Here is a 25,456-nt window from a genome sequence, read left to right on the forward strand (position 1 = left end):
AAAAAAACAACTTTCGATTTGAATTACTTAACTTTAACCTCTTTTATTGGTATTCATTTTCTTTATGTCGCTTTTCTATCTGACTTCGAAACAGAAATTCCAGTCCAGCTTTCTTTACCATTCTTTGACTTTAAAATTTAATTTTGATTGACTTTTGATCGGTCAATAATCATATTATTATATAGGCCTCCATTTGCAGAGTTTCTCTTTCGCAATAAACATTTGGAATGTGTGTATAATTAACATTTATACAATATACATTGATTGCATTTTTAAGGTTTTAGTTTATAGGCTTCTTTTTTATATATATTTGATGTTTGTCTTTTTATTAAATAGTAAAGAGCGACTTTTACGGACTAACATTATTATTATTACGAATACACATACAATTATACAGAATAGAAAATTTAATTTTTTAAAAATATGCATCCATCAGATTACAAATATTAACTTTCATTTTTTTTCATTTTTTCGCCGTTAGGTATTTGCTGTGGGCATGTATAGAGGAATAGCGCATAAAAATAACAATTATAAAAAGGTTTCTCTGCATACATACAAGATATACTTTTGACTCTATAGATTTAATAGTTAGTTGGATTCTTCTCATCTCACTTAGTTTGTAAAATGTTCTAAACTTTTTACAATTGTCGGCAATGTAATAAATATATTTATATATAATTTGGACTCTTTGTTAGGTTTTTGTGGCTCACCATGCGCAGCTTTATTTGAATCCTTCTCTCATCTGCTTGTATAAGGTGTAAGTGTTGTGTGTGAGTTTTGGCGCCTAGTTAAAATACATACGAAATAACACTAAACTAGCAAAAATGATTATAATACAAAAGCAAACGAACAAATAAGTACACGATCTGCTGGCGGTGCTGCTCCAAGTGGATGCAATGAGGTTGCGGTTGTGCCGCTGATTTCGCTGCTGCTGCTGCTCAAGTCGTTGTTGTTGATCTTGTGGTTCATGTGATGTGTGGAATCGTTGTAGCTGCTCCTCCTCCCGGCGCTGCTGAAACTGTTGCTGCACCTCCAGCCAAAGCCATTCGCTTTCACTCCCGTTGCCGGTGTTATTAATCAACTCCGGCAAATCCTTGACTGCCCTCGATGGCCTTGATCAGTTTGTCCTTCAGCTGCAGGTAGCCTTCGTAGGGCGGCAGGTCCAGGCGGTTGAAACTGTGGATGAATCTCGTTAGCTCAGAGTTTTTATTACCCTCAAGGGGGTGTCCCCCACGCAACTCACCAGGTATGTGCCCTTGGAAAGTTATTGGGCGTGCCCCACTTCTCGATGGTAAACATCTGGGGGCCATTGGAGCCGTACAGCTCCTTGAAACCGTTCATTGGCACGCGCGATGTGCCTGTCACAAACTGCAGCAGGCGGGAACGCATCTCGTTGGAGAATGAGAGCACCGCCCGCCAGAACCACTGTATGATTATGTGATTCATGTGATAGTCGCCCTTGTACAGAGTATTCTCGCGCCAGTCCTTCACGTCGATGTTCTGTATGCCGCACATCAGCAGCTCCAGCTCGTGCTCATCGAATATTTTAATAAGATTCAGGGGGATAATCGATCCAAAGCCGTCCAGGAAGGACGACATCTGCTCCTTGACACGTGCCACGAAACGCCATTCAATAACCAGTCTAAAGGTAATAGATAGGATATGCGTTTTAGGCTTTAGAACGACATTTATTCCTTTTCATACTCACTTGATGTATTCATCCTTGTTTTCATTGGTCACGTCTATGTTGGCCCCGCCTGGCTTCAGTTCGTGCTGACTCTTCTGGCCAAGTATGTCCTCATCCAGGCAGAAAGTCAGTTCCAAAATGCGCGGATCGTTCTCCTTAATCCACATCAGCGAGTTGTAGTATTCCGTGTCCACAGACTCCATGTCCTTCAGGTCAATGGGCTTCTGCAGCATCATCTTGTAGAATGGACGAATAAAGAAGGCATCCAGCAGTTTTCCATGATACACAGCCATGCCCGCAATGCGGCCGATGAATCTGTGGGGTTAATCCAACTCTTAGCGAGGAGAATTACTTTAGAAATAGTAAATGCTTACTTGAAGTAACTTAAATGCTCCTCGTTGCACAAACCGCTGCCATTGTTTATCTGAAGCGTATAGTTGTCCATAGCCGAGTACTCAAAGAGCCCATAATACGGATTGAACATTTCTTTCGATAGTAAATAGAACCATTCCCTAGCAAGGCCTCCGTAATCTGTAATCCAGAGACAAGCATTTTAATTTAAATTTATCGATATTAGTCTGATTTACATACCTAACCCAGTTTCTCCCTCAAACTCCACCCATAATTTAGTCTTTAGTAAATCGGTCTTGGTTACCGAACTGATAATTCTGTAAGAATCCTCCAGAATCGATGTACGGCGAATACGTATTTCAAATTTATTGGGTACATTGGTCTGGGAACAAAATACATAGTTTGATTAATCTTTAATCAGAAAACTGATCTTGTTAATACTCACAGGCTTTCTAATATGACTCTTGAAATACTCGTATTTCTGCTTGTAATCTCGGGAGTAGGGCACAGCCTGTCCGGCAATGTTTGGATTGGACAAGCGAGGATCCTCCCACTGCGTGGTTCGCGTGTCTGCAAGGGAGGTTTAGTTAGATTGATTGTCAGGGCTAAGAACATAATATAATATAACCCACTATGATCTATATAGAACACGCGTCCGTCGGTGTGCACCCGCTCCTCCCAACCCTCGGGCAAGGGACCTAGGTCGTCCTCGACGCGACGCGTCTGATTTGGCATAGGGCTGGCCCTTCCGTTGCGGGGATCAATCCAGGTAGTCCGCCGGGATGCGTGGTCAATGAAGAACGTCCTGCCGTTAGGGGCTACCTGCATCGACCAGCGCGGTGGCAGGGGTTCCTCCTCGCCACCAGCATTCTGCAAGACAAGATCGCCACACAACATTAGTCATTTATCCTTACATTCCACTTTGCAAATATCCTTGGCACATGCAGATAGAATATCTCGAACTCTATTTACGTTTTTCGTGTGCATTTAGGATGGGAAAAATAGAGGGGAATCGACTTTACTTGTTCCATTGGAGGCACAGCCGCGTTGTCTTCCTCGGAATTGCGTCGGGTGGACGGAGCTGAGATGTCGGAGGGATTGTGGCTGTCTGTGTGATCGGTGTCTTCATTCTAGTCATTGGTGGATTGGTGGATTATTTTATTCATAAATGTATACATATGGATGCATTGCATTGCGTAAGGTATTTTTGTTTGTCGGTTTTGGAAGAAACAGAAAAGAAGTGTTGATGAAATTAAAATCGAATTCTCGAATGGCAGATCTTCTAAGAACACAAATCAAGCCACACATGCAAACATAGAAAATATTAAAACTAATCGAGTAACTTAGGTTTTAGCTGAAAAACAAAGATTACACAAAGCTGCATGGAAGCAATATGAGTTTAAGTACTAAGAGTCAAGTTTGTTAACATGCTACAGAGATGTTGAGGAGCATTCGGTATGGACTCGGTTTCGCTTACCGCTCCTCCGGCTGAAAACCCCATGCCACGAAACAAACACAGAAATGTGGGATTTTTGCTAGCACTGACAGATTTTGAGACGCCAAATAGTTCAAAGTTTCCAACAAGTAAAACGATCGAGAGGAGACAACCAAGTTTTTAGACTACAAGTGCAATGATACGATGGCTGGCTATGTGCTGACCGATGGCTGATGTTGCTGGTACAACTGAAGTTGCTGGTGTCGTTGCCCCCGATGTTGCAGCTCCGGCTGGCGATGATCCACATCAAGCTACAAGTGAAATGAGTGATGTGGGTGGAGTTGGAATTGGTTCTATTACGTGAGAGATGAGTGTGTGTGCTAAGGACTTGCTAACCAATATTCTATTCTGGTGCTGCTGCTGCTGTTGCCGCTGCTGATGCTGCTGGATGTGCAGTTGCATCTGCTGTCGCCGCCGCTGCTGATGTCGTCCCAGACCGTCGGCCATGTTGCCCGCGGCCCGCCGCGTCAACAGATTGGTTATGGCCACATCCGGCACCCCGGGCGCCTCTCGCACCGGCCGCAGGTCGTTCTGCAAACTGGTCGCCGAGATTTCGGGCGGCCTATGGGCGACAGGATGTCGCAGGGAATTGTAAACAAAACTGAGGTCATGAAAGATAGAGCACAACGGATGGCGGTTAAGAAGCTGGCTGCGAACTGAAGGAGCCTTGGGAGGATCGGGAGGATCTTTTGGGTTCGGACAGAGTACCGACAGAAGGCTGGGTGGGATCGTTTGGATGGGTGTTGCTAGCGCCAACGCTTAGCAGATGATATTAACCTGGTATGGTCCACAGTTGGGTCCGTCTGTACGCCCTCTTGGCCATGTAACATGGCAAATCCATTGTTGTTTGTTGGTGTGTTGGGTGGTGAGATCGATGTGGGTGTGGTTGCCTCTGTTGATGGTGTCGTTGCTAAGCCAGCAACATTGTTATTGTCCTCTAAACTATTCCGACTGATGGTGTCCTACGTATATACAGGGATTGGTTAATGGTGGGCCACTAGACAACTAAAAATCTACAGTGCTAACTGGGGGGCTTGACAAAAACCTGATGATATGTGGCACAAAGATCTACTGCAGTATGCATCTCGCGATGAGGAACTTAATAAAAAAGAGCGTCCAACAGTGATACCATACGACTAACATCTTATCGAAAAACTAGCGATACGCGTAATCGTCAATAAAACTAATCAAACTTTGCCATTACGAATATGCGTTTCAGGTACAAGTTCCTATCGAGTATATCACAAGTGTGCGCGCTTCGGGATGTGGCCGAGGGCTGATCTGGGTCAGGTGTCGGAGGCTGGAGCTCCACATTATCCTGCTCCGGCTCATCGCCATCCTCCTCGGCTTCCTCATTGTCATGCAGCTCGCCGCAGTGCAGACAATTGGCCTGATTATTCTGGAGATCCACCATCTCCTCATCCCCATTCTCAGCCACATCCCCATCCTCATCCTCATCCTGGCTGCTCTCCTCGCTGGCCAGAGTCTCCATGTGACTAGCGTTCCTCGACCTCTGTGGCTTGTGGTTTGGTTGTTATTGGGTTAGTCGGTTCGAGTGCGTTTTGTGTGTGCGTTGTGTAATGGGTTTGTGTACGATGTTGAAATTTAAAAGATCATGCACAAATATCAATCAAGTCAATTGCTCATCACACATGCATAATAAATAGTTATAAGTATCTGATTATATATATATATATATAGAAATTTACAAGTCTTCCCAGTGCTAAACTTAAAGTGAGCCCCTCAGGGATTCCAGAACCAGATATTTAAACTTACCGCCGAACGTCCTGACTCCGTTTCGTCCACGCTGATGTGAAAACGTCTCTGGAAATCCGAGCCCAGCTGGTCAGTGGACTGGCTACTGTTGCTCGTTAAGCTGCAAGTGATTAGAGAGATTACAGTGATTAGTCAGGGAAAAGTACATGCAACTTTATCTCAAAAAGTAAAAGTAAATCAAGGGTGAACGCTATAGCACAGTTTAACAACACTGCCTAAGGGAATAAAATGAACCTCCTTACGTTAGTCAATACTGAAGTTCAAATTTCAGGCGCAATTCTGTTATCGGCCTCACAATTCAAAGCTATGACAAATAAAATAAAATTTATTTTGCAATTTTTTGTCTAAATATGGCTTGTTTGGTTCGTATAGACGGTAACTTTTAAGTGGTGCACGTCTCGAATAGTGGTCGGGTTTATTTTCGGATGCTCTAGAATCTGCATGCCGAGTCCCAACTATCAAGCTTTTATAGTATCCGAGATCTCAGCGATCGTACGGACATGGCTATATCTACTCGGCTAGTGATCCTTATTAGGAATATGAATACTTTATAGGATCGATAACGCTTCCTTCTACCTGTTACATACTGTCGGACGAAACTTATATACCCTTGTACTCTACAAGTTACGAGTATAACTAGGTTTAATTAGAAAACAATACTAACACTGTGCAACATTTAAAGAAGTTTGGAGTGTATCTGCATTATAAATTTTAAAACCTGGGAACTAATTGAAACGAGTAAAACCCGGCTTGGTATTTGGAACTTTTCTACCGGTTCCCCTTCGATTCTTTTGTGAACGAATAACCTAAATTTCGACTGGGTTTAACTAATATAGTCCTCACTAATCAAGTTTTACGCCACATCTTTATGTCGCTATAATATGGAAAAGCGAGCTAACCCAGAGGAACGCCACATGGGGGTTGACTCATTTCGATTAGTACTCTCAGATTGTGAAATCCATATTGCGGTTACATTTTCTGTGATGCACTGTGTTATTAATGCATATTCTTACAGCGTTTCTGTTCAGATAGACATGGTTTTCCCATAAATCCCTAAGAAAATCATGGGAAAGGTCCTCCTGATTTAGAGTCATATTTCGCCCTTCCAACTTACATAGTAGGTCGCTCCCATTGCGTCGTCCTTGCCGTGTGATTCACATAGTACGTGCGCCCATTGGCATCCTGGCGCTCCTCCCAGCCAGCGGGCAAGGCGTCGTGGCCGCCATTGGGAAAGGGGTGCTGTCGCGGGGGAATGCCACACGATTATTATTTGCATTTCAAAGGGAACAACAATAATGACACTCACCGGCTGCGACGAGGTCTCGCCGGCATTGGTGGCCTCCACGTGCTCCCACTCGCCGTCGCTGTTGCCGCTGGACGGCTCGCTCTGCTCCCGCGTCTCCCGGATGAAGGCATGGTAGATGCGCAGGGTGCCCTTGATGCGGGATTTGGCGCTGCTGGGTGGAGGGCATGGGGGATAAGGTAAATATTAATGAGCCAACCAAACAGGTGCACAGACACCGCCACAACCGCCAACACCAGGCCCACACAGAAGACACACATATGCACACGACTGTTAAACAATAAGTATTATACTAAGCGTTAACTAAAAATAAACTCAACGGCGAATACACGAATGCAGATACAAATGGGATACTGTGGATTACGACGCGTTTCACAACTTTAAAACCGCTTTCCCTTCAATAAATGTCAAAAGTGGAGAAATTTGGGCGATAAGAATGGGACTTGTCAAAAGCACTCAACGAATTTAATCAAAAAGATTTGCAATTTTTTATTTCCGGTCTTGAATGAGTCACTTTAATAAATAGAATATGACGAAAAGATTCAAAAGATAATTGTTGTTGTGTTGCAATTAGTCAAGTATTAAATTGAAACCGAATTAAAATGTAATATCAGTCACGTAAGTTGTAGTTTTTTATACTATATATATTTTTATACTATGTCTATGTGGTCTTAAAGTTGTGAACAGCAGTTAAAATTAAAAAGCGATTCTATTCTAGTCTAAGGGCAAGTGAGGTGTTCTACTACGATGACGACGAATACGTTTGGAAATTAAAATTGCAATTGAAGACTGCACTTGGGCGAAGGGGGCGTGGCGATAAACAATAAACAATAAACAAGGTGAGGTCTGAAAGCAAAACACGTAAACTCTATAGCACTACAACAGAATCTCTACGAGTTGGGGGACGTAAACAAGATCTTAGCTCCTTCACCAATCTCTATTAACAATTCTGCCTTAGTTTGGGTTATAGGAACATATTCTTTGGGCTTGTCTTTGACTTTTATGTTTTTTTTTTGGTACATAACTAGATAGTATGGCTATGTAGTTGTGTGTAAATCAACTGAAATTAAAGAAACAAAATCAAACTGCAAACGATATAAACCTACCCTACTGACCTGCGCGGGCGCAGAGTGTAGCTTTGGTCTCCGATGGTGCGGCCCTCCTGCTCCGTGGGCAGATTCACCAGGGTCAGCTCCACCATGCCCAGAAAGTCGTCGCGTGTCAGGCGATTCTCGTCAAACACTTGAAAGACAAGCTTATGCTCAGACGGTTTAACCTGGTCAATTGGGAGGAAAATAATCAGTTAGGAGGTGGTCCAACTACTTAATCGGTTTGCTGGCTACTTACTCTGAATATGAACTCTTCGTTCCAGATTGGGTTCAGTGTCTGAGAGGGAAGGAAAGAAATCATTAATATTTTTCAAGTAAGTGGCTTTATTTAGATGATAATTTTAAGTGAGTTAAAAACTGATTTCAAATATGTGTAGTAAGTTACGATTTTACATTGACCTTGTTATGGGAATTATTTAATTACGTTCATAAACTTCTACAAACTATACTCGTCATATGTAAGTTCGACTCTTTAAACCATAGTTTCCCTAATCTCCCACTAATAGACTAATAGTAGACAACTTCATTATACGGCAGTATTACTTATTTCTATAAATTTTTCTGGACTTTATAACTGTATTTATGCAACTCACGTCCAACACAAAGATAGATAAGTAGACAGTAGATAGATAAATTATCAAAAAGGGCATTGATTTTACTTTTGAAATTATTGTCAACACGTTTCTTCTATCTCTTTGAAAAGTAAAACTGCTAGTCTCTTGAATTTCGCAATCAATGCTAGCTACAAACAACCTAACAATTAGATATCTCAAAAGGTTATCTGCTCTCCGAAACTGTTCGTATACAATAAACATGGCTTTGATTCCGAAGGAAGATATCTAAGCATTAGTCACGATTTTGATAAGCATTGTGTGGTTTACATTTCTAATCGCACTATCAAGGCCAAGTAGTAGGCCAAGTAGACACTGTTGCACCTTCCGTTCAGTAGTGTGGCAAGTTGTTCCAAGCATAATCGATAAGATAAACTCCGGCAAAGTTGCCCTTGTCAGCCAAGTTTAGACTGGTTAATACTTTCAGGGATTTTATTATGCTCACCTTCTTTTTGGTCTTTGTCAAAACAGAGTCAATATTTATATCACCGTTGATTGTGTTCAAATCGATTCTGACATACGGGTCGCTGCGGACGAGAGAATTCATTTTAATTATCCACATTCATAATTGGCTTAATTAGCAGCTGATTCACTCACCTGGCGCCGAATATATCCTTTTTGGCCAGCGACTGGCCGCTGAGCACAACGATTCGCAGGTGACACGAGTCGCCAGAGTCGTTCTGAAAAGGGGGGAAAATAAAAAGAGAAAACAGGAAAATTAGTACAAACAGTCGACACACAAATGAGACACTTGTGCACGCATCGCTGGGGAAAAACAGCGGACGGGAATTCAATGCCGCAGAGGAGCCAGCTGGGTCGCATCGAAAATAAATAAGCCACAAGGCATGGCCACGCGGCGTATGCGTAATCACGGGCATTAAGCATACGCAGCGTGGTCCTGCCTGGATGAAAATTCATGCACTTTACGACCGACACTCCGCTCGCACAAAAGCCCCTCGTAAATGCTCTCTGAAGGATCTGCATTATACATTCGCGTGCATAATTGTTTTTTCGTTCGAGGCTAGATAATTTCCACGACCTTGACACAAGCACTGCCACCACAGAAAAAAAAAGAAAAAACAGAGGCCTGGAAGTTCAAGAGAGTCATCAAGCAATTGTCTAGTGCAGAGAATGCGGCCCAAACTTGAGCTAAATTGCGTGTTGTGATTCACTTCGGGCCCCGGGGCTCTGGGGTCTAGAAATGCGGTTGCGGCCCAGTTTGCAGTTGGCATTCCTCGTTGAAATGCGAAACACAATTTTAGGCATCTCTCTAAAATACATTTTCCCATCTAAATGTACTTTGTGGCCAAATTAAAGCGGCTTAGGGGTTCAGAATTGGGTTAATTGAGCGAGAGCTTGATGTCTGACCTCAAAGTTGAAAGGCTTTTCATGTCATAAATCTAGGGAATTAATATGGGTTTTAAATGAACGTTGATTTATTTATTATGCCAGATTTTAATGAGAGAACAGTGATAAAAATGTTAAAGGAAAAACAGTTTGGAATATGAAATTTATTGGTGGAAATTTACATTGAAATAGGTCGGAGAATGAAGCTTAACGCTTTTGCCTTATTTAAAGGTGGGAGTTTCTGAATAATAAATTTATCGCCCTTTAATTTAACGGAATTTAAATTTAAGGCCCTATTAAAAGGTTGAAATTTATATTGAGAACATTTTAAGAAGAATTTGTTCTTAACTATTTTCGACTCAGAGATTACTTTTTGTATTTAAATTTTCCAATAGCCTTTTCCCTTCTTGTAGCCTCCTACCAAGCCGATCTAAAATTTCAATTAGTCAGAGCTTACAGCCAGGCCAATTTTGCCAATTTTTTTGTCGTCCCGAGAGCTAACCACACAGCAAGAAAAAGCAACACCTACAGCCCATGACACCCCAATCCCCTTCCATTATGTGGGATCAGTGGAGCAACAAACTTTCTGCATTCCTGGAAGTTAAGCCAACCCCATTTTATCTACTCATCTCGGCTGAGAGCTAACACTTGTATCCATTAAGAGGCTTTCCCCTGAAATATTCAATTTGCCGACATTGTTTATAAAGTTAAGAGCAAATCCAAGTCCCCCGCTGCCCCATTCCTTGGTGGCTGACCAGACGGCGCCATATCTATATCTATATCTCTATCCGACCCCCCTTGTATCAGATATCAGAGGCTCGCATGTTGCGGCTTGTTGGCCGCCCGATGACCCTGACTAGGTTGGTTTTAGACCCCATATTACATGTGCCATTTCGTACACGCTCTGGGGAACTATTCCATTCTGGTTCTGTTTTCGTTCCGTTTTAGTGACGGGTTGTATTTTTATTTATGCGCTGCCAGTTCCGCATTTTCCATGAACTTGTACTATTGATTTTCACCGCGTGGGGCTGGCTCTTTAAAATAGCTGCGGCTTTTCCCACTTGTGCAATAATTAAACGCGCACTTAAAAAAAATTGGGCGGGAGAAAAAAATTTAATTTTAAATTGTTGTAAAGATAGGTAAGATTTTAAGTACTTAGTGGTTATAAGAAGTAAATTAAAATCAATTATTTTTGTATCAACATATAGTAGTATTGATACAAATGGTTACAATTGGTATATCGATGACTATTATTAAATATTTATTTATTGAATTTATCAGGTTGACTTTAAGTCTCAATATCGATGCTAAACCTATACTCCACTTACATTTATTTATTTTAATGCCATCTGTTTAAAAATAGATACTATTATTGACTGTGTACAAGTAGACATTCCAGCTGTCCCTACATGCTAATACTATATAACTATTAATACTATAAAGCTCTCGTTTTATCGACGATGAGCGAAGTGAAGCTAAAGCGCAATACAAATGCCAGATGCCCCGTTGTCGGGACTCGATTATGGCCCGGACAAGGGGTCCCATCAGTCAGCCTAAGCTGGTGACCCTGGAGTCGAGTAATCCCCAAGGTCTTTCCAGGATCCTTTCGCATGCCTTCAATGCCCCTGCAGCTGTCACAGTTCCCTTGCCTGCCTCAAAGACTCTGACAGAGCCACGTCGGTGCTGGCATTAAATTGATTTTTAGCCACCAAATCTGGGACCGAGGGAAATTAGCTTAAAACTGTTCTTGCGGTTTAAGCCTGTTTGGCACTGGATTGACAGGGGGAGTGGAGAGATTGTGGGGCATGACAGGAAAAGCGTTAATTAAAAGGGATGTCCGACGTAATGATCCACATTGCGATGCACCGACATCCCATCTTCCTTTGATTGACTGGATTGATACAGTGGAACTTCTCTCAATAAAACAGCGAAACTGGCTTTCAAACTTAAGCTTATTACCATTTTAAGTGTACATATATTAAAACGGTTAAAAAAAATTGACCATAATATCTTAAATATCGAAAGAAAATAGTACCTTTTTTCATTGAGGTTCTGATGTTTTTTTTTAGTTATCTAAGACCAACCGATCGCAAGTTTTTATAACTATCCCTTTTTATTCAACGGAATCTTAACAAATTAAAAAACATATACTACGTACTGCTTGCACAGCACATAACTTATATTAAATATCCTTATTTGTAATGCGTGTGTAGGTAAAGTAGCTTTATAGATAAACATTGTTTATTATTAACAAATGCACCAATCACAAATCCCACTGATACGATTTCGATTTTCTTGGCTACTGAAAAGCTGAAATCGCAGCCGAATTCGGTTATCAATAGGCACAAAGCCAAACGCTCATTATCGGAGTTGGCAAGGCGTTGACTTTTGCCATTTGGATGACCATGTGACACACAACCAGCCTGGCGCCCCTCCTCCGCTTCCTTGCCATCAATCCAATCGCCCACTTTCCCCGCCTCCCCAAAGCATTTCACATTCCCCATAGTTTTCCTCCACTTTTATTTCCGTGCCAACTGAATGAATAATGAATTATAAAAATATATATGTGAATAGTCATTCAGTTGTGCGCTGATAAGCAAAGGCCAGAGAGAGAGAGGAAACGTTGGTAGCAAAAAGAAGTCAAGGCGCTCGACGGAAGCCCATTTCTGTTGCTCTTAACGTTTCATCTGCTGTTCAAACAGACGGCTTAAACGGAATGCTGATGGGAGATAATAAATACCAGTGAGCAGCGAAATTAAACAAGCTTGAATATCAATTGTTGTTTTTAATGCACGCGAAAAGCAGTAGCACAAAAAATCCTACAAGCCAAAAAGAAGTGTGGCCTATAGCTATGGTCGGTGCCATTAACCTAATTGATTGGTTACTACCTCCCACTTGTCCGCATTGTCCAGGGGTCAATGCAAATTCATTACACAAATTGACATTCTGGCATGCATCTGCGTTGGATGATGGATACTTCGACAGTTTACAAGATAAAAGCTTGAAACATCTGAGGGGTTTGTGAGTGCCACAAAAACTATCTGATGAATTAATTTTAGAACAAAAACCAGAAAAAACTGACTGCGAGGCGAACATAGGTAAATTATTCAATTAATAAGGAATAGCGTAGGTATTTGTACGTTGAATACCCTTAAAGCTATAAATATATTGTTGAAATGCGACGATGATATATCGCAATGACGTTCATAAGTACAGAAATAAGCTTCTGTTATCGGACAGATAAATTCCGCATTAATTTAATGAAATTATTGTATTTCTTTTGTTTTTAACGAATTCCGAGAAAATAATTTGTGAAAACAAATTAGACAATCTATTAAGAGGTCAAAGGAACCACTGTGTGATTGATCGTAAATATTTCTAGATGCAATTTTATTTAAGAATGTGATCTTGTGTATATTAAATGTACTAATAATATCACTTGGGGATTCCTATTTTGTGATCATTATTATAAATGTTTGAAAAAAACTATTTTAATAAAAATTGATAATATATTCATATATTAGATATCTTGTTATAATTTATCATTTAACTAATTATCCTTCCAATATAAAAACCCATGGTAACTAGAGCAAAAATCTTCAAAAAAAAGCAAATCAATTCGAAAAAAGCAATAAAATTGGTTTTTATGATACATCAAACATTTTGAACAAAAACCTAATTTGTCACTATTTTAAGTGGTATCTATTACCAATATTTCGACTTGGAAAAGTCAAAAAGACTGGGAAACATGGCCTTTAAATTAGCATTACCCGTTTTCCGATCAAATCTGTTACTTTGAAATATTTCATCCGTAAAATCTCAATACCGGGAGGCCTTGGCCGGAAAATCTCAAGAGATATGGGAATGTGGAAAGGAGGATTGTGTGGAGGGGCAAGATGGGATCGGATGAGATAGGATGGGGTGGGATGGGGAGGGCGACACGTGAGGCACATCAAAGGCGGCTCAATTAGCGGCCGAAGAAAATGAGCACACTCACACACACACACAGACACACACGGAGGCTCGAACATTTGCATATGTACCATTTTCACGTACTGGCGAGAGAGAGAGCGGCAGAGAGAGGCGCTGCTGCTCTCGCCAGTTACTTACATCACTGTTATTGCAGCCATGGATTTGGCCATCTTCGCTCGTCACCGATGGCGATGTGGTTGTTGACTCGGCCATTTTTGTTTCGATGTGGATTTGGATTGAGACTACTTTTTTTTTTATTCACCGCCGAATTTTCTCCTCTGTTTACGTTTGGTGTTTGTGTTAATTTTCGTGCACGCCCCGCAAACTAAATTGAACAATAAATTGCGAGGTTATAAAAAGAAATAAAGGCATGGAAATATTTGCCGATTTTGGCGGTTTTAACTGCACAAAACGGGTTGGCCAAAAGGAATTTCCTCTATTCTTGCAGCCTTTTTTTTGCGTTCTTTTTGTTCGATTTTCACTTTTTGGCGCACACAAGATTTATTTTGGTATCTCAACGAGCTTTTTTGCTAAGCTGCACAAGCTGCATACGGCGACAAAAAAGGGAACAGGTTTCACAACAACTGCCGTTTTGTTTTTATTATGCTTATTGCGTATACGTAATGTTGGTTAGGGCCAAAAGGGGCAGGGCACAGTCAGGCTTCACATTCCCATTCCCAGCCACCAAACATTATTTTCCTTTTTTTTGGCAAGAATGACTAATAGGGGCGTTCGAATAAGGCGAGAGAAATGAGAATTGTAGGTTTTTCTGATTTCGATTTCAAGATTTCTCGCTTTTTGCCGAGCACGAACTGTTGCTTTCCGATACGTACGCTTATTTACCCTTTTTTTTATATAATTAACACATTTCAGGGGTACGGTGCAATAAATTTATCTATGTATATAATCCACCGCTGAGTGTGTGCTTGTACCCTCTATATTTATAATTCAATTATTCACTTATTTATCTTTTATTAACGGCCCTAAGCGATGGAAACAATAACAACAATAACAAACGGCACACCAACACTATTGCGAAAACATGTTCTGCGTAAATGTCTGCCTCTCTCGCTCGCTCCCGCAGCGAGTGTGTGTGCGGTTGTGAGTGCGAGCGGAACAGCAACAGCAACACTTGTCGGCGGCCGCGGCGCGAAACACGGAACTTGGCGCTTTCGCGTTCTAAGCTAAAATGAAGGCAGCTCCGCCGAATAGTGGGGCCAGCGCTTACGGCCCCAAAAAAGCTTTCCCCGCGCTTAGTGTGACCGAAGGTTCGACCCGGACCTTGAAGAACGGGTTAGACTCCACTGTTAAACACGTTAAATAGTCATTTCGTATAAAATATTTACAACTTTTGTTTAAAATATTTTTGATAAAGGTCATATTTTTCAGATAATAGAAACCAAATTAAATAAAGTTTTTTAATGGGTTAGAATCCACTGTTAAATACGTTAAATAGTTATTTCGTATAAAATATTTATTTTAACTAGCTATACAACTTTTGTTTTAAAGATTTTTGATAAAGGTCATATTTTGCAGATAATATAAACCAAGTTAAATCAAAGTTTTTAACGGATTTGCAAGAAATCGGTTCTCTTCGCCAACTTTAATAAATTGCCTAAATACAAAACTGATTTCCAACCAAAAAAAAATTACAAACTTGATTGTTTTCGAGTTTCTCTTTCAATATTAACATTTTATACGGATTTATATAAACTTAGGTGAAAGACACATTATATGTTAAGTGAACTTAAAAAAAAAAAAAAAAAAAAACATTTAAATTTAAAAATACCAAAACCAAATCTATAAACACACTTTTCAACACTGAGCAGCAAGCTTTCAGCTGGTGGGCAAAAGCTTTTTTAAATGACAGCGCGGCTGCACTCTCTTTTCTACCTCTTACTCTCTCACTCTTCCTGTCTCGCTCCCACCGTTGACAGCTGCCATCGAACAAGTGTCCAAAAGCAAAACAAAACAAAAACAGCTGATAGGCTGCTGTGTGAGTTGGTGTGGGTGGGGGAGCATATAAGTGTGCGTGAGTATCTGAGTAGCGGCTGCAATTTGTATCTGTGTGGCTGTAATAAAAATTGGGAACCCCCATTAACATGAACATGTTTCTGCTAAGTAGCGCATAATCAATTATAATTGACATTTGACTGCCGGCGCTGCTGACGTAATGGAGCCAATTGAAACTATCCGCCTTTAATTGACCAGCTGTTGACTGATAAGCGGTCCATTAAGGCAATCCGCTAAGCAAACTGTGACGTTGAGCGGTTTGACAAGTGCGTCGATTGGGCGACGTCACCGCTTGCCGGTTGACGTGCGAATTGGATTAAATAACCCAAATAACTGAGCTCAATTAGCGGGGGCATCCAACTTTGCCAGACCCATCCGAACTAATGAAGACAAACGCGACAAACACCATCCCCTCTTGTTTGGCCAGGAATTTCTAACCTTTCTGAAAAAGCTTAAATAAGTTAGGCAAACAGAATCGGGACTCCGTCAAATTAGCGCTCATTGAAAAAAAAAAATTAACTGGGACCAGAGTTTAATAATAGAATTTTCTTTTCCTAAAAATATGACTAATATAATTATAAAATTGAAAACAAATACAAAAAATATTTAAGATCTCAGTCAGTAATTTTAAATCAAGTTCTTTATAAAATTGTTTGTTTAATTATGTGCTTATAAATTATATTTTAATAAAGTTTTATATAAACTTGGAAGAGGTTATTGAATTTCAGTTGTATAGGTTAAGCATTTATAGTTTTTTTTCCGTGTAGCAAAGCCCAGACAATTTACGCCCACAACATTCAAAAGGCGGCGGCCAAGAATCGTGTTGATAAATTAAATTAGCTCCGAAGATGCCGATGACTGCTCAAGTGGCTCGCATCTTTTGGCAAATTAAGATACATAAATTACTTTCCGTTCAGTCTGAGATACCGAGCGAATAATTTGTTTACACAAGTGAGCCAAACAATAAAAGCACATTCCAGACACTAAATAAACATTACTTGCTGCAGATTCATGTTCTGACCGCTGTTTATGGAGCACTTTTCTGTGCTGACAAAGTGCAAGGGATGCTTAGAGAAATTTATACAATTTTAAATACTGTCTGGACGTTAAGGAACCTTTTTCTAAGTATAAAATAACATTTAGTGGACTAGACTAAATTGAATCAGCACCTTTTGGAACCACTTTTTATCAGAGTTTTAGACACCATAACTTTTTCAATAAGTCAAGGAACATCTTTAAATATTATCGATTTCTCTACATTTAAGATATTTTTTAATCGACGATATTTATTATCCCTTTCTTTCTTTAAAGTGGGAAAGATAAGAGACGACTTTCTGTAAGTTATACCTTTAAATATTTCGGCTAAGTAATCTACCAGCAATGAATTAAGTAAAGGGTTAAGATTTCATGGATTTACCCATTTAAAGCAATTGTGGATCCCCATTTTATCACCATGAACGGTGTGGAATCTCCAGGGCACATCTACACGACTCAGCTGTTTGGCAAGCTGCAGATTAGATTAACAGTGAAAACACCGTAAAAATAGAAACACCAAATAAAACAGAGGCACTGATAAGGACAACCAAATCCCCCAAGCACCACTCCATGATGAATTCGAGTTATATTTGTCACACAGAAAATAATTTTAGATACCATTCTTGGGATTTTTAAGATCCTTCTAAATGGATATTACCAATTTACAACATAAAAACAATATGGATTGGTTCTGATTAGATTGTATTAATGAAGTAATTTGTTGATATTTTCTATCATATACCACCTTATGAATTCGTAGCGAAGAACTGTGATGATAGTTTAGCTCATAAGATATGTGAGATGTCCAATGCCATAACAAACATTTGACTTTAACTAAAGATTTTCTATCTATTAAATAGTTATATAGGATTCTGGACTCTCATATTTTTTGGTTGTAAGGACATATAAAAATAGAAACCCCATGAAATTAGCAGGGAAATACCTAACCCCACTAATTTCTATTTGCCGTTAAATGTAGATAACAAAATATATACAAAATCTCATATTATTTGTTTAAGATTACGACCACCTTTACACGATTGTTGGTGGTACACCATGAAGTAGCCAGGTGTGGTGGAAAGCCAAGTTTTATAGTTTTTTTTGAGTGCACTTCATTTTGGGGGTCACTTGCACTTATGTAAACTTACCACTGCTGCCAACGATCGACGTGGCGTGTGTCCGTTGCCGAATTCCTGGCGCGATTGCTGTTGTCCTGCAACAGAGGCGGCCCTCCTGCGGGGCGGTGGGCGTGGCACATCGCCGCCGCCCGCCGAGGAAGTGGAAGACGAGGGGGCGGGAATGACCGAAGCGGCCACACAGCCGCTGGAACGTGCCGACATTGTTGTGTTGTTGTTATTTTTGAATAAGCTTCTGCAAAGAGAGAGGGGACAATGTGTAAAGCGGAAGTGCAAATTAAGCGAGAAAAAGACACGAATGGAGAAAGAGAAGAAAGAGGCTGCGACAAGGTGACAAGGGGAAGATAAGAAGGGAGAAGGGAATGGAGGAGAAGAGAAGAAAAGAAAAGCGAGCAGACAACAAAGACGGCAAACAAAGTGCACAACGGTACTTGTGCTAGATGCCATCTCTGTCTGCCGCCCTGCCCCCGCTTGTGTTTGTGTGTGTGTTAGTGCGGGAAGGTGTGGGTGAGAGAGCACAAAAGCCAAACATTTTCCTTGATAATCAGCCAAGCGCGAAGAGTTCAACGCCATGTCTTCGTTCCCCGTTTATGGTTAGCATAAAGTTTCGACCAAGTTTTCCACTTACGTTCACACACACCCACGGCCGGGGCACTATAATTTCGCCCGATTTATGTATATATTTTGCGCTGGTATGCGTGTGGGTTCGCCTTTATCCACTATTTGCGGAAAATCATCACGTACTTTTCACACGGCGAATTATGCACTGCACTAAATCAGCGGTTTATCACTCGGACCGCTGCAGCGGCTCACATGCCTTGGTCGCCGAAATCGGTCGGCTATAGGTGGCCTTTATGTGTGTCGCACGCGAGGTAGAAAATAAAAATTAAACACCGGACAGGAAAAACACACGAAACGAAACGCGAAACGGGTTCTCTCTCTTAGAATGTAGACGTTAGAGATGCGAAGGCCGTGGGGTGACCATGTTCCAAGTAAAGCTGTACGGCATACGGCCACATTTCCACATACCGATGGTATCGGCAGCCCTAGCACATCTCAATATGGTGGATCCCCGGTGGGCGAATGGTGACTAGGTAGTACATAGGTTGCACCTGGGCCAGTGCACGTGCTGGCGTAAGTGGACTCCGTCGGTTCAAGCTTGTTGATGGTCTCGACGCAAAGATCGCAGAGCGCAGTACAGTGAACAGATGGCCCGGAGAAATGGGATCGCGCCTGTGAAGTCACAACTGCAACCTGCAACCTTAGTGCTGGAAATAGTCACCTGGGGTTTGGCTGCTGGGGATCGGCTCGTCGGGCAGCAGTTTGTGACCATACGCGATACGTTGGAAAGTTAAGAGTTGTATTGTGGTGTGTCGAAGTAAATGTTGGAGCTCTCCTGGAAGCGGTCGCTTCGCGCCAGTTCGTTGCGGCGGGCAGCTTGCCGATACTTTACGCGATATTTCACGCGGCAGCGGAACGCCGATCTCCAGCCGGCAGCGGCGGAGCAGAAAAAAATACCGCGTCGCCGGCAGAAAAAATATCGATGAATAGTCTTTATTAGTGTGGTGAGTTATCTGAAGCAAATTGAGCCGCGGTGCAAAGTGAAAATAAAACATAAATTGCTTAACGTATTGGGTAAAAATTAATGAATTATTTTTTTAATTACTAATTTCTGAGTGTTGTATTAAGCTCCAATAAATTCCTCAAATTATATTTATTTAGAATGCCAAATATTACTCCACCTGGCATCTTTACAGTTAAATGTAATGCCTTTTGAAGGTTACAAAATAGCTTTTCCAGCTTAGTTTAAATAATTGCTTATGCAAATAAAAAACGTTTTCATACAACATCAACATTTTTATTTAATTTTTGCTCTTACCACTTGTGAATAAATGAATTTGCCACGCAGCGAGTTCGGTATTTGCTTGGTATTTTCCCACCACAGACGAACGGCCATACGCAAGCAGTGAAAAAAAAGTCGAGAAATCTAATAAGTTTTAGCCCAAAAGTGTTGCAATTGCTGGTGCATTTAGCGATTTAAAGAGACAGAATTCCAAAACCTCCGACCACAGAGCCAGAAAACCAAAAAACAACAGACATTTAGCCACCAAAACACTTGAAATCAACGGCTGTGCAGCAGCAGGAAGAAGAGGAAGAGAGGTGCGTGGTGCGTAGTTAGTGCGAAATTGCGTATTAGGAAGGAAAACAACAACAAGCGGGGCTGCGAGAGCCAGCAAACATTTCGATTCGAGGAAAACAAAAATATTAGCCAGCGACGAACAAACCAACCAATCCAACGCAGTGTCGCTTCCGCATCCGCAGAGGGAATACCGAAAACTGGTTACATGGGTCCGACGGATCAAGACTGGATCGGCTGTGCGGTGTCTATAGCCTGCGACGAGGTCCTGGGCGTCTTTCAGGGCCTGATAAAGCAGATCTCCGCCGAGGAGATCACCATCGTGAGGGCCTTCCGGAATGGCGTGCCGCTGCGCAAGCAGAACGCCGAGGTGGTCCTCAAGTGCACGGACATCCGCAGCATCGATCTCATCGAGCCCGTGAAGCAGGATGTGGATGGGCACACGGCCCCGCCCCCGGTGCTCAACAAGCCCACGCCCGTCAAGCTGCCCCACTTCTCCAACATTCTGGGCAAGCAGCAGCAGCTCCAGCTGCAGCAGCAGCAACAACAGAAGCAGCAGTACCAGGAGAAGGATCAGGAAGAGGATCTGCCGACAACGCCGCGGTCGAGGGCCAACGGCCATGGACGACCAGCAGCAGGGGGAGCAGTGCCAGTCGCATCGAGCTCTTCGGGGTCACGTGGCAACTTTAACTCGGCGCTCAGCGATAAGATGCACCAGCTGAAGCTCATCGAGACAAATGGCTCCAATGGCACCCGAAGGTACTTTAGTTATTTTAATGATTGGTAGAAATGGTAGCCTTTATTCAATGGGAGCTAGATGTTAGGGTTCCTGAAGGATTTTAATTTGAACCCTCATAGAGGCCAACACTAACACTATAACAGAAACAAGCTTTAACCTCTTGGGAGCATTTGGATATAGTGCAAACCTATGTTGATTAAATATTTCAAAGGTAAGGCTCTCTTGATTAGTGGTTTGTGTTAAGCAACAGCTGCAAAGACTTCTGCCTAAATTATATTTTGTAATAAGTAACAACGTTGCATTTGGTATTTGTCAAGCTTTATCTTTTACCCTTCCATTCAACCCTTATCTTTCTTTCGCCACCTAGAACACCGCAGACATCTCGTGCGCCCAGTGCCCAGCAGCAGCCGCAGATGTCGACAACTCCGAACAGTGTGACCGCCTTCTTTGGCAACATGATACCGCCAAAGGTGGAGGTGAAGATGGGCGCCTACGTGAGCAACACGCGGGAGAGCTACTGCAGCAGTAGCGGAGACAGCGGCGAGGCGACCGGGCTTTCTTTAGGCAGCAGTAGACCCATAGATATCGTTGGCAATGGAGACGGCTTCTACAAGCAGACGGCAGCCTCCAGCTATGGAAATGCAAACGGCAATGGCGGGAGGAACAGCAAAGCGAACAACAATGGAAATGGCAACGGAAACGGCTCTTACACCAATGCAAATGGCAACGGCAATGGCAATGGAAAGAACAAGCGGAACCGAGTGCGACGGGAGAGCAGCATGCGGCAGCAGCAGGTGCTGCAGACCTTTGGCAGCGAGGCGGACGATCCACTGATCCACGAGGATTTCGATTTCGAGGGCAATCTGGCGCTGTTCGACAAGCAGGCTATTTGGGACGACATTGAGTCGACGCACCAGAAGCCAGACGTTGTGCGGCACATAGTAAACAATCATCATCAGCCGGAGCAGAAGTATCGGCACGACGAGAACATCCTGGCCAGTAAGCCGCTGCAGCTGCGCCAAATCGAGAGCATGTTCGATGGCAGCAAGGACTTTGTGACGGACGACGGTCTCATTATACCCACAATTCCGGCTTACGTGCGGAATAAAATCGAGATGAGCGCCGAGAAGGCGGGCCTCTCGCTCCAGAGGCAGATAGACATATTGGCGCGCGGGGCCAGTGACCTGGCCATCACACTGTTGGGCGGTGCCAGACGTTTGACGCCGGCCAACAATCATCAGTGGCCGAAAATAGTCATCATCTGCGATGGCGTGAAGAACATGAGGTTAGCTGGCTTTGTCAATGACTTTAAGGCTGAAACTATAATGAAAACTAAATCCTTGCAGAACTATTAACGTTGGAGCAGCCACGGGTCGCCAGCTGGCTTCCCATGGCCTCACTGTACTCCTGTACGTGGAGCAGGCTAAACTGGTGGAGCAGAACAGCAGCAGCGCAGAGATTTCCTTGTTCAAGGCAACTGACAATGTCATAGTTCACTCAGTAGATGGTAAGTAAAAGATAAGCTGTATAAACAAATTAATCCAAGCCTTATCTTTAACTATCCTACAGCCTTGCCCACGCCAGATCTTGTGATATTATCGACTAACACCGCTAATTTATCGGATACGATCAGGAAATGGCTCAGTGTGAATCGGTTAGTGGGAAAAATATAAATTATAACAGCTCCTTAACGTTCTCTTCTGTATTAGCGCTTCGGTGCTGGCTGTAGATCCACCGCCGTGTGGCATTAATGAGGTGGCTATCAAGTACTCAATACTACCCATACTACCATTGAATGGCATATCAACAGCAACAGCATCATCATCCTCTTCGGCTGCCGCCACACCAACGCCCATTGCTAGCACTTCGGCAGCAGCAGCGGCTAACAAATCAGTCGCAGCAGCATCAACGAACAATTGTGGCAAATTGTATTTATGTAATCTAGGTATACCGGATAAATTCTATCGTGATTGTGGCATTAAGTACAAAAGTCCGTATGGACATAAATATGTGATACCGATTCACTCAAAGGACTGAAACAACGACAACAAAAACAAAAACACAAACACCAACATTTACAACAGCAATCAAACTGCAGCATCAGCAATACCAGCAAACAAATACCATTAAAACAACAAAAAACAAGCACACACAACAAAAACAATAACAATGACACACCCGCACACTTGTGATGATCATCAAGTCCAGTTTCCTGTGAATCTAGCTCTTAGTAGTCTTCTCTCATATATTACTCAAGTTAAACATTTTGTTCTACGGCGCGTACACATATAGTTTTTAGGTTAGTTCATGCATCAGCCCTTAATATAGGCCTAGTTATTATATATCTATTTCTGAATTAATTCAAAGCTGCCCCGGCCAAATGCCAAACTATGATTAGTTTTCAAATTGTACCCTATAGATTATTTTTTCATTATTAATAGCCCTCGGTTCTGAAAGCTAGTCCGCATTTACAAGTTTCAAAAGCTTTATTTTAGGCGCACGTTTTAAGAAAATTTCCAAACATTCAACCCAAATTTGAGAACCCCATCAGAATAATTGAACAGATGCTATGGCCTTAATTTGTTTCGTATTCCCTGTCCTTCCCGCAAGTGGTCTTCATAAACGTAATCAACAAATCAGGCGATAAATTGTTTGTAAATAACTATACAATTCTATGGGGAAAGATAAGATCATGTTAATTATTATCAAGTATGCGCAATAAATGCCAAATTCAATGTCTAATTTTAAGCATAAAATCAACAGCAAAAGCAACAACTATTGTACGATGTAATACGGAACACAAATCCAAGTATAAATCAAATCAGATAGTTAAGTTAGTTTCGTAAGCATAAAGTGTTTAAACGTTTAACAAACCATAACAAACAAAGCAACAATGATAAAATGAGGAACACTTTATATTATATATAGACGTATTTAAGATGTGTCTTTAAGCATAACTAAACAAAGTCGAGAGCATAATTTTTTACCCATCGAATACTAAAGAGAAACCACAACACAATACTTATACTCTAAACTGTAGAACGATGAATTTTATATAAGATTAAATCCAATCTAATAGTGCAAAATTTTAGAAGGTTGCAACTCAGCAAGGCAACCAAAAACTCAAAACCAACAACCCAAATTAAAACTACTTGTTGTATAAATAATAACTATAATTGTAAAGAGATACCAACACACGTAGATTCTAAATTCCAATCATGTTGATGATCATCTGCAAATTCAATTTCCAAAAACCATCAAACTATATTGTAAAAGAGAGTTGAATGCGGATCAATGTGCCACCAGGCGGGTCCCGCAGTGACTGTTTTGCGTTAGGAGTAGAGAAGATGACCAGACCTCAAAGGGATGTTAGTGGAGAGCGGATGAGAAGGTTTTCCCAATACCACAGTAACAACAACAGAATTCACAACCAAACGAATAAACACCAACACTAGGAGAAACAACAAACATCCTGAGATTTTGGTAACGCTTTAAAATTGTAAAAACATCTATTTTCGGGCCAATGAAATTGTTAAACGAAGAATGAAAACCTAATTTTAAATTTATACATAAAAGACAAAATTGTACAGAAAATTCTCTTTTGGAACAAAAATCAAGCAGAAAAAAGAAAGCGGATCAAAAAAGAAAGTCCTTTCCAAACGAAACAGCAATATTAAAAAATACAAACAACACCGAGAAGCCTTCTCATGGAAGAAAACAAAATACCACGGCGTTTTTACTTGCATGTGTCATTTTGGGGGTATATCTTGTTAAGGAGTTACAGGGGTAAAAAAACAAGCATAATTTTTTACATTTACATTTTCGACCCCATCGACCTTGATCAGCATCATCGTCTGTCTGTTTCTATACAAATTAGACTTTCAGTTTTGATGCTATTCCCAAAAGTCTTATTTCTATTGCATGTAGTATATTAGTCGGAACGAACCGGATCGGACAACCATATCCTATAGCTCCCATAGGAATAATCGGAAAAAGAATGTTTACAAAAATGTTTTTAGTTATAGCTTCGGTGTTTTCTAACATATTATCTTCTACTCTTAGGAATATCGTTTTTTGATAGTTCAGAATTTCGAATTAAAGTTTATAAAACTCGGGCGACTATATCATATCTCTGCCATAGGAAAGATCGGAAAATAGGAAAATAATAATAGTTTAAAGAAAACTGAACTAAGGAACATATTTAACTTCCAACTTCTGTAGTGCAGAATCTGTATCGTCGAAATTATTAGTCCGATCGAATTAAAGTTTTGGAAGTATAATCTGGACAAGTAAGGTATAACCAAAATCTTTTTTTTTAATCCGTATGTATCTTCTAATGGTAGGTTAAAATCATTTAGCTACTTGTTCCCTTTACTTACGGTATTATAAGAGGTTAGAGTAATGCAGGTTGTTAGAGTAATTTTTTCATGTACGAATTGCTGTCCAATTTTGGATGGTCTGTAGCCATTTGAGGATTATAATATTTTTACAATCCCTTGCTCCTTGTCGACCTTTAGGAATGGATTTTAGTTAATCTTGGTGGGGTGTGACCTGCGATATGGATAGAATGGCCAGGTAACCAAAAGTTAGCACATGCTACTGCTTATTTGATCCACAATTTGGTTTCTCTTATCTCGTTGCTGTTTTTGGCCGTTGAGTTATAAATTCAGGTAATCCCATTAAACAGCTCTTCGAAAACATACCTGTCGTTAGCAACATTGTGAAACCTTCACCAATAGAGATGA

General features: G+C 41.3%; 2 protein-coding genes across 18 annotated transcripts; one reads left to right on the forward strand and one right to left on the reverse strand.

The window, feature by feature from the left end:
* Positions 1-17: 17 nt before the first annotated feature.
* Positions 18-18,779, reverse strand: Nedd4 (E3 ubiquitin-protein ligase Nedd4). 17 transcript variants are annotated; one of them, XM_036814591.3, is made up of 20 exons: positions 18,464-18,779; positions 17,848-18,070; positions 8,930-9,012; positions 8,778-8,859; positions 7,960-7,998; positions 7,719-7,888; positions 6,616-6,766; positions 6,424-6,548; positions 5,310-5,409; positions 4,311-4,495; positions 3,870-4,095; positions 3,698-3,784; positions 3,061-3,168; positions 2,671-2,908; positions 2,484-2,608; positions 2,279-2,420; positions 2,062-2,218; positions 1,709-2,002; positions 1,244-1,642; positions 18-1,176 (listed from the first exon to the last, which is right to left on the reverse strand). In XM_036814591.3, exons 2-20 carry the CDS (start codon positions 18,037-18,039, stop codon positions 1,074-1,076), a joined length of 3,006 nt encoding a protein of 1,001 aa, XP_036670486.3. In that variant the 5' UTR covers positions 18,040-18,070; positions 18,464-18,779; the 3' UTR covers positions 18-1,073. The 17 variants fall into 17 exon arrangements, with proteins under 17 accessions (XP_036670486.3, XP_036670484.3, XP_036670487.3 ...); XM_036814589.3 differs by having other exon boundaries at positions 3,870-4,134; XM_036814592.3 differs by having other exon boundaries at positions 6,616-6,763; positions 18,464-18,778.
* A 976-nt stretch (positions 18,780-19,755) lies between these two features.
* Positions 19,756-24,434, forward strand: Edc3 (Enhancer of mRNA-decapping protein 3). The gene is made up of 5 exons (XM_036814722.3): positions 19,756-20,731; positions 21,079-21,996; positions 22,058-22,218; positions 22,281-22,365; positions 22,421-24,434. Exons 1-5 carry the CDS (start codon positions 20,181-20,183, stop codon positions 22,746-22,748), a joined length of 2,043 nt encoding a protein of 680 aa, XP_036670617.3. The 5' UTR covers positions 19,756-20,180; the 3' UTR covers positions 22,749-24,434.
* The last annotated feature ends 1,022 nt before the right edge of the window (positions 24,435-25,456 follow it).

Source organism: Drosophila suzukii, chromosome 3 (genome assembly GCF_043229965.1).
Source record: "Drosophila suzukii chromosome 3, CBGP_Dsuzu_IsoJpt1.0, whole genome shotgun sequence".
Lineage (NCBI taxonomy): Eukaryota > Metazoa > Arthropoda > Insecta > Diptera > Drosophilidae > Drosophila > Drosophila suzukii.